The following is a 12,416-nucleotide window of genomic DNA, read 5'->3' as shown; positions in this document are numbered from 1 at the left end:
TGGCAACAGAGCTCAGTGCAGGCAAACGGGCCATCCCATAAAAACCACTTTATGCAGCATTTTTGACAGCTTTCTTTCCAAGCTTTAAATAGACCAGACTTTATTAATGTGGGAGCTCTTTTCCAGTCTTACTGACAAAAGCACTTTCCTTTTTCCTTTTTACACAGTCAGTTGACTTGAAGATTACAAAAAAACAATATTGTGGAAATGATGTATATGTTGATAACAATTAACATATATAATAAGAGTGGCACAGATAAATGATAAAGAGAGACAATGCACAATAGGTTACAAAGAAGTTTAGAAGCAGTCCTCCATACAGCCGTTTCTTGCTATTTGTCACAAAATTTCATTCCACACCTTAGCGACGGGCTATGCTAGGCCCCGCCCACGGGTCAGTGGGCACTAAAGCCACAGCGTCGAGTGGAAGCTGCTGGCCAATAGAAGGACTTCTGCAGTTGGAAACGGGCTACAAAGTTGCGTCGCTGTGCGCACAACCACGCAGAGACGATGGAAAACAAGCAAAGCCAGGTAATTCTGGAATATCCTTTTCCTCTCAAGTTTTTCTTTTTTTTTTCTGTTTGTTTGATTTTAGACTTTTTAAATATGTCGTTTAGCTAGGAAATAAGTGGAAGCAGGCACGTGAAAAGGAAAAAAAGTTTTGTCATCTAAGCAGAAATGAAGGCGCAAGTCTTTTTTGGTTAAAATAAAAAGTCGCTGGCAGAGTTGGCTACAGCGCTTGAAGCGTTTTCCTGTGCTTTACGCGATTCGTTTAGCTTGTGTTTCCAGCGGTGACGCTCTGCTGTTTTCCCCGATGAGGGCCCACCTGCAGCTAATTATAGAAATAAAGCCTCAGTCAGTGTTTTGTTCAGCTGTAGTGAAAACTACCAACATTCTTTCCCTTTTTTTTCTTCAAGTACTGGCTGGGAATGCCAAGCTTGTGCCTGATTTTGGTTCATGGTTTTCCATTCCAATAGAAATGAACAAAAATGTATCAAAGTGGGCACAGTATCTATATAGTTCAATTTCATTGTCTTTAAACATATTAAATGCCAACATATGGTTTAAATAAACAATTGAGTTTGGCGCAAGTAAATCAACAATACATTTATCAAAGAAAAAGACAGGTTTGACATTGATGTTTGCAAGTCATCAAGCAGCATTTTCTGTTCACCTGTAGAGCCCACTATTCACATCACTTGATTCATTCGTTGGGTTTTGCGTAAATGGCTCTACACTACAGTTATTATTACTGTATTTGTCATAAAGAAATGACAAGTCACCGTTGCAAATATGATACATTTGCTTTCCCAGCGTTTCAGACCATTTCAATTTAGTGTATAAAGGTCAACGTGCACACTTGCTGGGCAGGCACAGAGGACTGCAGATAGCTGGCGTAAAAAGAGAGTTAAGGTAGAAAAAGTCTGGCATGTGCTAGCAAAGAGCATATCAAACACACAATACTAAAACAAGACCAGACATGTCTGACAGCAAGAGCTTGTGTCAGCCTCAGGTGATCATTTATTAAAAACACTGACTCAACTAAGCGTGGCTGGAGCACTCCAGATGATCCTCATGTTGTCATCTCAAACACACCAGAGGAGCAGATGAGCATCATCAGCCTATTGTTAAAATTGTTTGTTTGCAAGATGCTGCCAATGGGAAAAAGGTTATTTTAAAGTGAGCCAAACAGCTTATTTCAGACACAGAATGAACTCGAGAGCTGCTATAATAACTCTTGGGATCTGAGAGAATAACGTCCCTTTATTTATTATTTTTTTCAAAGAATGCAAGTCTATAAATTAGATGGAACAAACCAAGAATCACCTCATAAATAAGAATATACCAGTGGTTGAATCTACAACATGACAAAGAAGACCAGTTACCCACACATGTGATGTAGAGTGGTGAGTAAGAGCTTTAAAACTCTTATAAATAATAAATCTTAGTGCTCCATGATGGACAGAATCCAGCCTGTAGGCATTCTGAGCATGCGTGCATATAAATCACATCATTGTAATTAAGTACAGACATGAAAAAAGGGAGAACGAGTGTTATTCTTGCCTCACAGGACAAACAGGACTTTATTCTAAAGTTGCCTGAACTGTACATAAAAGGTTTAGTTTTCCTTTGAGAAGATCGTCAGTTTGATGTTGTCAATATTCAAAACGCGTTTCTGCACAGGTTATGCTGTAGTGTAGTGAAAGCTGAAATAGAGCCTGGCTATGAGTAGGTACAAAGTAGTACATCAGCATATCACCAGCATAAAATGAGAATGTGCTGTAGCAATATTATTACTACAATTGTTTTATATATAAAATGAATAACAGTGATCCAAGAACAGAACCCTGGATAACTCCTGTTGTGACATAAACCAAGCTAGAACAAAGTCCTTCTACCCATACACCCCGACCTGCCTCTCAGACCTGCCTGAGAGAGACGTTTAGAACCATTCAGCTGTCTTTAAGACTTTTTATGATCAACTGTATCAAATGTCAAGGCTGCACAGCATTGTTTTCAACTGAATTTATGAAATCATTTATTGCTTTTAAGGCTGCTTTAGTTGTACATTAATTTGCCCTGAAGCATCACTGAAAGTCACCTAAAGTCTTATTTACAGTCAGGAAGTCTTTCAGCTGTTCACTAGTTTCCACAACTTTAACAGGAGTAGAGCAGATTTTCATATGGTTAGAGTTAAATTGGTATTCAAAAGATTAGAAAAGTAACTGCTGGTGCAATTAAAATCAGCAGCCAGCTTTTAAAGGAGGGGCTCCAAACTGTCTGGGTCTGCTGGTTTTCTAGCATTTGAAAGTGAGGCCTTGCTGCTGGTATAATAATCAGTGTGATTGGTCAGATGCTGCCAACAATACCTCATTCATGTGAACACACTCAAACCTATATCAGGGAAACTTGGCAAATGGATGAGCAGCTTTATGTGACTGCATATCATAAATCGAAAAAACAAAGTATTTTGGACTCACTTGGTAGTACACATGAAGATGATGGACTTGTGCTGGTTCTATTTTGTTTCCACATCAGGTGCTGAACCTTGAACGGGTGCAGGCCCTGGAAATCTGGTTGAAAGCAACCAACACAACGCTGACTCAAGTTAATGGCCAGAGGAAATATGGAGGACCACCTGAGGGTGAGAGAATCTGCGTCTCCATATTTCTTTGCCTAATTTAATATAATAGAATTTGTTCTCGAATCTTCACCGCAGTAGTACCAACACTGCCTGTTCTCTTGAGCATTAAGAAATATTGAGTTTTTGGCTCAGATTTTCAACATTTCACCACTGCCACCAAGTGCCAATAATGATATAGATTTCTCAAAGGTAAAAATGAATCAGCTGCTTTTGTTTGTAAAATGCAGCTGTGAAAAGACTCGGTTGATATATAAAAAAAATCTCTAAAAGCTAAATGTGGAAATACTTGATGGCCACGGACTTAAAAGTCAGTTTGATCTTATTTCCAGCTGAAACAAGAAAAGCCCGGCTTGCTCACATGTCACTCTATTGCAAAGACACGGACTTGCTTTGTAAAGTGCACTAAGGATTTGTTGTACATTTTGCATTGCATGAGCTTGAATTTTAAAATTGCATAATCAGCCATACCATTTCCTCTGTTTCATGGTCAGTGTGGGAAGGTGCCACGCCAGGACCGCGCTGTGAAGTCTTCATCAGCCAGATCCCACGGGACGCGTACGAGGACATCCTGATTCCCCTGTTCAGCTCCATTGGACCACTCTGGGAGTTCCGGCTGATGATGAACTTCAGTGGGCAGAACCGCGGCTTTGCGTATGCCAAATATGGCTCAGCTGCTGTAGTTGCTGAAGCCATACGGCAGCTGCACGGTCACATGTTGGAGCCTGGCTCCCGCATCAGTGTACGGCGGAGCACAGAGAAGCGACACCTTTGTATTGGAGGTTTGCCTGCGTCCACTAGGCAAGAAGACATACTGCAGGTATAGCTGAACTGTGGAGTGTTTTGAGTGTGTTGACGAGGGAAAGGGGTGAAATTCATTCTGTGTCACCCAGTAAGAAATGGCACACATCATCTATCACCCACATCTCTATGCACCAATACATTAGTGAATGAGCAGGAGGTTGTCAGTGTTTCCAAGTTAAAGGCAGTGCTAGTTAACCCATAACAGCTGGTACTTCTGTGTTCGTGTCTTAAGTCACTCAAAGTCCACTCTGATGCAGGGTTGGTTAGTGTGTATGCCTCTCGACTGGATTGGATCTTTTTTTTTTATCCAACAGATGCTTGGTTAGATTGATATCAGAAGAATTTGGAGGCCAGGTCAATGCCTCAAACTCAGTGTTGTGCTCCTCAAACCATTCCTGAACCATTTTTGCATTGTGACACGGCACCATCAGGGAAAGCTGTACATGGTCTGCAACAATGTTTGGTGGTACATGTCAAAGTAACATCCACATGGGTGCCAGGACCCAAGGATTCTCAACAAACACTGGCCAAACTATTACACTGCCTCAGACTGGCTTGCCTTCTTCTCATAATATATCCTAGCCAGGTGTTTCCCATGTTCACAACTTGCACACACACCCAGCTATCCAGGTGGGGAGGTAAATGGTAAATGGCCTGCATTTGTATAGCGCTTTTCTAGTCCCTAAGGACCCCAAAGCGCTTCACACTACATTCAGTCATTCACCCATTCACACACACATTCACACACTGGCGATGGCAAGCTACATTGTAGCCACAGCTGCCCTGGGGCGCACTGACAGAGGCGAGGCTGCCGGACACTAGCGCCACCGGGCCCTCTGACCACCACCAGTAGGCAAACACGGGGTTAGTATCTTGCCCAAGGATATTTGGCATGCAGCCAGGAGGCAGCCTGGGATCGAACCACCGACCTTCTGATTAGTGGCTGACCTGCTCTGCCACCTGAGCTACAGTCACCGGTGGGGTGGGGTAATTGAAGAAAAGCAAATCAACTATGAAGATTGACCAGTTTCCCCTGTGTATGATAAGAGTTTGATGGGCAAAATAGTTTTTCCAACAGCAAGGTGATTTCCAAAGACTTGTCAGCTACCCATGGAATACCTGGACATGATGTGCAGTGTGTGCATGCAAGGAAACGAGTGCAAAACAAAAGAAGGCCAAAAAAAACCTCTCTGCAGTACATGTACTGTATTTGAAAGGGTTATAGATGATATACCGTATTTTCTGCACTATAAGGCGCACTTAAAATCCTTTAATTTTCTCAAAAATCGACAGTGCGCCTTATGTCTGAATTCTGGTTCTGCTTACTGACCTCAAACCGATTTTATGTGCTACACGGCGCTCAAAAACCTGTCAAAACTTGTTTTAGCACGACTTTGGTTGCTACGAAGCCGCACCGCTTGATGGATTGTTGGAGCATTACAGCTACTGTAGGCAGGAGCCTCGCAGAGTAATCTGGGTCCTAAACTCCATCAGGTTCAGGTCCAAAGTCAAACGAACACTGCAGCATCACTGAGAGTTAAAAATTGTCGAAATTCTTTCATCTGTAATAAAATGATCAGTGTTGCTGCTTTACCAGGTGTAACAATTAAGTTTAACATCCAGGCATCCATGAAAACAGAATTTATTACATTTAATGGAGTTAGAAGTTAGCAGGAAGTTAGCTCGCTAGCTTCCACCTAAACATGAAAATACAGTAGGTGTTTATAGATGTCTGGCCCTTCAGTCACATCTGGTATTGAGGTTGTCATTTAACTGCTGTGTGGATGAATGTTGTCTTCTGAGTGACCATGCTTTGCTTCTAGGTGCTGCGTGTGCTGGTAGAGGGTGTGGAGAGAGTTTCCCTGAAGGCTGGACCTGGTATCGAGGGGGTATCTGCTACTGTTGCGTTCTCATCTCACCATGCAGCTTCTATGGCTAAGAAAGTGCTGGTGGAAGGTATGGGAGCTCTTGTTCATATAGATGAGTGACTTAATATTGATCATGGTCCCATTTCTATGCCAGCCTGGGTGTCACTTGGTTACAAACCAGTTTCTGGTTGTGCACTGTTACTCCACTCTCATAATCACTTGGTATGGAGAGCAGAAAACTAGGTCTTAAGTCAGAAGTCATTTTATTCACAAGTCAGTTCAGTTTTCAATTAAAATACAAATTGTAGCATGAAAATAAGTAAAATGGTTATTTGTGAAGTGGAGCTCCCCAAAAGCTAATCAGCTGGTAAACACTAGAAAATGTCCTACAAATGCATAATTCTCACATTGCAAGAATAATGGCATTAAAAGTAACAGTGTTCGTAATGTAATTACTATTTTTATCGTTACGACGCCGTTACCGTTACTAACAAGAGAATGCGATGCGGACACGTTATGATTTTTCAGCAGACAGATGGTTGAAGCTGTCTTCAGCCTACTTGGAGCTGGGGGGAGAAACAATCACACAAGTTCTGCTGATTGGCTGAGGAAGAATAACGTAGTCATGGTAAACGAATCATTTGACCAATTTAAGATGACATGGCAACAAGATGCTATGTAAGCCCAAGACAAGAAAGTGGGGACTTCAGATCATATAGCAGTCTTTAAATTGTGTTGCTCGACCACGTAAAACCAGAGTTATTATAAAAAATATATGCAATATTTTTATTTTCCTGAATACTGTTGTTTACTGCAGGAAGAAACCTTAGAAATGACATTTTCTAAGGAAAGCGCTTGCAAGCACTCTCTGCTTGTGACCAAAAAAAGAGAAGGAAAAAACACCCCTTTCCTATTGGTGGAAAAATGTAACATGTCGACCAATCAAAAAATTATATGCAACATGGCGTTTGGTTGTTTAGGAAGAGGGGGAAGTAGGGAGAGAGATTTCTGATGTTCAGCGTGTTTGGAGTGTGTAGTTAGTGTGTAGTGTAAGTTGTTTTGTTTTGTGTCAGATCGATGAGGCCGCTGCTCCAGACAGACTGCAGTGTAAATGCTGTCTCCAGGTAGAAAACAGGAGTGATACACCTCCTGCTGTCAGGCCTGCAGGTATCAGGCTGGGATGTGCTCCACTGTCTTATAGTGGACAGAAATTATTCTTATTGGAGTGGCACAAATAATTTCTCGTATCTTATTTGATGCAGAACACCTGATTGTTCTGTGTGTTTGTAATGTTGGAAAAAAAGAAAACCACCACATTTTTAGGTAAATACCTGCATACAACTCTGTTGTTTGCATAACTTGTGCATAAGTTTAAAAATGTACATTTTAAGTTGTGAAAATGATCCAATAAACATGTTTGTGGTCGTTACAGTAAAATAACTTCTACGCTGATTTTGTTTTATAGTCTGATTTTTAGATCAATTGTGTTAATACAGTTTGTCAAAATGGGGGGAAAATAACTGGTTGTGCAGAAAAGGATGATACCAAACAAGGCGAAGTAAACAGTTTTTAAAGGTGAAATGTAGAGGTCAAATCAAAAGTACTCAGAAACAGCCAATTATACCCTGGACCCCAGAGGGTTCAACTTATTATTAAACTTATTTATTTTAAAGTAACACAATAGTTACTTTTCCTAGTAATTACTTTTATAGTATTGTAACTCAGTTTTTAACTCAGTTAGTGTATGAAGTAACTATAACTACCTTTTCAAAGTAACTTGCCCAACACTGCTTATTACATTATATTCTAAATCACTAAATATCCATATCCATGCAAGTCCATATGAAGCGGTGTCCAAACATAACTCAGTTGTATAAAATGCTTTGAGAGCTCAGAGTTGTGAGTCCTTCAAAGCTAAATCTAAATTTGTGGACCTCTACAGTAAATCTTAAGTCTAAATCCTGCATTATACATAACACAAGCTTTTTGAAATGAAAAAACGTAACAATGACAGAGCAGAGCAGAGGGAGTATCTAGGTCCCTATATCTTTATGTTCACTGTCAGTATGCATCTTGAATTTCAGAAATTCATCAGTATGAAGCATCAAAAATAATAATTTATGATACATTGCTCAACTATGGCGTCAGGAAGAACAACAGTTTTATGACCCTTATGAAAGACCTGATTGAATACCTTTGAATATTGTTTCTGAGCACCCCGAGAAGTTTCAACAAATTCGCTCGTATAATGTGATTCAGCTTATTTTTATGCTTTTATCATTCTTTGTTTCATCACTTGGAGTTTTAATATTTTTAATATGTCTGTGAAGGTTCTCAGTCATCCAGGTCATCGTAGCCAAAGGAGCTTGCAAAGAAAAGCGTCTGGACTTCTTTAAGTTGCTTGAAGACGTTTCACCTCTCATCCGAGAAGCTTCTTCAGTTCTAAGGTCAAATGGGAGTCAAGTGGGAGATAACCCCCCACAGAGGGACAAAAGGACCCCCTGATGATCCTCTTTTGTCCTTTTGTCCCTCTGTGGGGGGTTATCTCCCACTTGACTCCCATTTGACCTTAGAACTGAAGAAGCTTCTCGGATGAGAGGTGAAACGTCTTCAAGCAACTTAAAGAAGTCCAGACGCTTTTCTTTGCAAGCTCCTTTGAATATTTTTAATAAGAACATACAGCAGAAATATATTTTTAAGATGCTTCCTAGTAAGTGCTCTTTTTCTTTTTTTCAAATTATAAACTGAATCTCATGTTTTTAGCTTTAAGTTTTCTAATTGGTGTCAATAAATTTGTTTCATTTTCACTTTCATCTTTTAAGATCAGTGAATAGTACTAGAGCTTAACCTCCTAAGACCCAAACTCTTCCACGACATGCATTTTGAATTTCTCTTTGATATTTGGGCTGATTGGGGCCCGATGAATGTAAAAACAAAGAATTACTAGATTTTTATTTTTTTTTTACCTTATTTTTGTTTCTAAGAAAAATCAGAGCCACATATGAGGATATTCGTTTAAAATTTTGATAGAACAGTAGCAGCATAATGTCCTCGTAAGTGGATATCAGGCCCTCATAGAGCAAAATTGAGTATTTTACTCTAAATAACCCAAAATGTGATGTCCACATATGTGGACGCAGGTCCTAGGAGGTTAAAGGTCTGTAATGTCAAAAAGAATTAGACCACTATTGAAACAAGCATGATGAATATTTGTGATGTTAACACAACTATAGTGTATGCATTTATAGTATACACTGCTGTATGCCAGGAGTGAACAAGACGTCAACTCACTGATCCATAACACTAGGATCTATAATGAAGACTGGAGAAGTGTAGAAGGTAACCATGCACACATTGAGGACAGCTACAAGTATCTGGCCAAAAGAGGAGATGGAAGCTAAAAGACAAAGAAGCTCCTCCAATCCAGCGCTCCAAGACTGCGTGCTAAGTGAAACAAAGGTGGCTGAGGACTAGTGCGTGTCAGAACCACTATCCAGAATGGAAAAAACAAAGATCCATAAGTTACATCAGGAAGATGTTCAGAACTAAATACCTCGGGTAGCAGAAACCCAAGAAAGAAGAGGAACCACCATGAGAGGACAGGTGGAAGACGTGGTTGATGTATGGAGAAGTCCTACCAGCGCTGGACAAAGCTGGACTGAAAGACGCCATAGAGGCACAAATCATGGCAGCACTGGAACAAGTTCTAATCACAAGTTTGATCTGCACTGGGGTCTACCACACCAGGCAAACCCCAGGTGCAGGATATGCAGACTATCACATAAGCACATAACAGCAGGCTGCAAAATGCTAGCAGGGCAGACATGGAACGCCATAACCAAGTGTCTATACAGAAACGTCTGTGCTGAGTACAACCTGGAAGTCCTGAGGTCAAAATGGGAGATGCAGCCAGGGTGGTGAAGGATGACCGAGCTAAGATCCTGTGAGACTTCCAGATACGGACGGACAAACTGGTGGTTGCTAACCAACAGGACACCGTAGTGGTGGACAAGCAAAAGGAAGACGGCATTAATAATAGATCGGCAAGTGATAACAACACAGTGTCTGTGTATGCGTTTAACAGAGTTGTGCAAAGAAAAGCGAACTTTGTAGCTGTTTGTTTTACATGGTGAAAATCTACAGAAGCTGCATTTAATGCAGACTTAATTTGTTCTGATGTTTAATTAAATTGGCTAGTTTGCTAAAGGCTGATGGCAGTCTCACCAGTTTCTGTGACAGTGAGGACTTGAGCAAGAAGGGAGGATACTAAACCATCTTTATCTCAAGGACTTCATAACATTATTTTTCAGATTTAAAGTAAAATGGAGTATTAAAGTGTGTAGCTGTTGTTGCTCCCCCCCCTCACAGGCTAATAAAATGTCCATGGGCCATTAAAACTCTGAGCCATTCATCTTGGGCTGTTAGGTTGGACAATGAATTATCATCATTAATTAGTAACAACTACACCAGTGTCTTGTTTTCAGCAGCAAAACCTTTTGCATCCAAGCCAAACAGTTTTCATCGTTGCAGCCACCATATAGGCTTAAAACAGTACGTACTCATGCACAAGTGATTTAAACATGCACACACAAGTGCACAGTCTACCTTATCTACGAGATAACATACTTTATGTAATTAATAAGGAGTAGTATTGGGGCCACATTAACAAAATCATACATTGATCTTTTGGAGAATAAAGTAGAAATCTATAGATTAAAGCACTTGCATAGGTGAGTTAGCAAAATCATACTTTAGAATCAGTTCTGGTTACATTGACATTTCTCTTTTAGGACATAACCTTAGTGTGGTGACACACAAGGATGTTGAAGTCATGGTGCAGAAAGCTGCAGAAGAAGGTGCAGAAGATGAAAACGCACAAACCTGGAAGAGTCGGTCAACTTGGTGCAAATGAAATGGCAGGGAGTGGACCGATGGAAGGATTACACCCTCGATCAATATGCTTATACAATAAGACAGCTGATCAACTTGTTTCACTGAAATGCACGTAGCGTAGTGGCTGCAGGAGCCACGGCAGTCGTTTGGCTTTGAGAGAAAAGTCCAAATGTGGAGATTACAGTTCAAAATACTATTTCAAGTTTAATGTTGAAATTTTGACTTTAAACTAAAAATGAACACAAATGTCTTTTTTTAATGGTTTGGCCAGTGGATCAACCAAGAGCCTGATGGGGCTTCCAGTGGAAACCACTTGGAATTCTAAGTTTGCATGTCTATCTTACTGTTAACACTTGACAGTTCTTTTCATTTGAATCCTTTAAATGTGTTAATTCTGCTGTGTTCTGTCTCATATTATAATTAATCTCTAAGATTTGATCTGTTAGGTTTTTTTTTTTTAAAAACTGTATTTTTGGTAGAAGGAAACATTCTTCCTGCTAAACTCACTACTTCACTGTTTTCTTGTGTCTCCAGCATTTAAGAAGCAGTTTGCAATGTGTGTGTCAGTCCAGTGGCAGCCAACAGAGAAGCCAAACCCTGACGAGTCACGCTGCCCTCAGAAACGTGCAAAGAGCCTGTTGCCGTCACACCTAGGGCCCCTGCACCACAGTTCTCCACAACCCTCAGGCCCGCCTTCATTCCTGACCCTCCCTGCATCCATACCCGCAGGTTTCTGCAGAGCAGTGGGAGGGCCCACTGCTCCTCAGCTCCCTCACCCTACATGCTCTTTCCCCGATTCCTCCACCCAAGGCCATCTTGTATTTGCAGTATCCCCAGTGATGCTTCTCAGTAAGCTGTGTGAGACAGCAGGTGTTGGTCAGCCGTTTTATGAAGTGCAGTACAGCCACGCTGGGCCTGATGGATTCCTCTACTTCTCCTATAAGGTGCAGATCCTCGGGATCACTGCCACTTTCAAGGGGTTGGTCATGATATTACCGGGTCCTAATGCCAGCACCATGCTAGAGGAGGCTCAGAAGGCTGTAGCCCAGCAGGTCCTGCAGAAGATGTACAACACTGGTCTCACACCCTGAACAGCTGATGCCGTCCTGCAGTTCTGTTTCACCTCGTTTGTGTTATGTGCTTTCTTTTTCTGCATGTTTTTACTAGAGTAGCACCAAGTTTGTTTCTCTGACTAGAACTTGTGGTTTGTTTTATGCATGATTTTTACTGTACATTAGTGTTCTGTGTTACTGGATTGGTTCTCATTTTAATTAAATGAGCTTTGAAAAGAAAGTGTCGGCATTTCTTTCAAATGAATGAAAGATTTAAATTAACTTAGGAAAATGGTAAAGCAGTTATTACTTGTCTCACTTCATGCTGTTATGAAGCCTAGTGACTCTCATCCAGACCTTAACGCATCTTTGAAGTTGTGGATTGAGACTAACCCCCTCACTGGTTCGGCATTTTATGTTAAACTGACAGACACGTTTACAGAGAACCTGTTTGGATAGCTTCAGTCTAAACAGATCTGTTGGGATTGTGATTTATGGTTTGGGAAGTGACTTACTGTGATCTACAGGGTGGGCCATTTCTATGGATACAGCGTAACAACATGGGAATGGTTGGTGATATTAAAGTCCTGTTTGTGGCACATTAGTATATGTGAGGGGCAAACTCCTCAAGATGGGTGGTGACCATGGTGGCCATTT

At 40.9% G+C, this 12,416-nt stretch overlaps 1 protein-coding gene across 1 annotated transcript; it reads left to right on the top strand.

Moving 5' to 3' along the window:
- Nucleotides 1-387: 387 nt before the first annotated feature.
- Nucleotides 388-12,001, top strand: dnd1 (DND microRNA-mediated repression inhibitor 1). Its single transcript, XM_004566600.3, has 5 exons — nucleotides 388-531; nucleotides 3,040-3,145; nucleotides 3,637-3,962; nucleotides 5,770-5,902; nucleotides 11,242-12,001. The coding sequence occupies exons 1-5, from the start codon at nucleotides 511-513 to the stop codon at nucleotides 11,796-11,798; spliced, it is 1,143 nt and encodes a 380-aa protein (XP_004566657.3). The 5' UTR covers nucleotides 388-510; the 3' UTR covers nucleotides 11,799-12,001.
- Nucleotides 12,002-12,416: the final 415 nt, after the last annotated feature.

Source organism: Maylandia zebra, linkage group LG2 (assembly GCF_041146795.1).
Source record: "Maylandia zebra isolate NMK-2024a linkage group LG2, Mzebra_GT3a, whole genome shotgun sequence".
NCBI lineage: Eukaryota > Metazoa > Chordata > Actinopteri > Cichliformes > Cichlidae > Maylandia > Maylandia zebra.
This window is presented reverse-complemented; position numbering and strand designations above follow the sequence as displayed.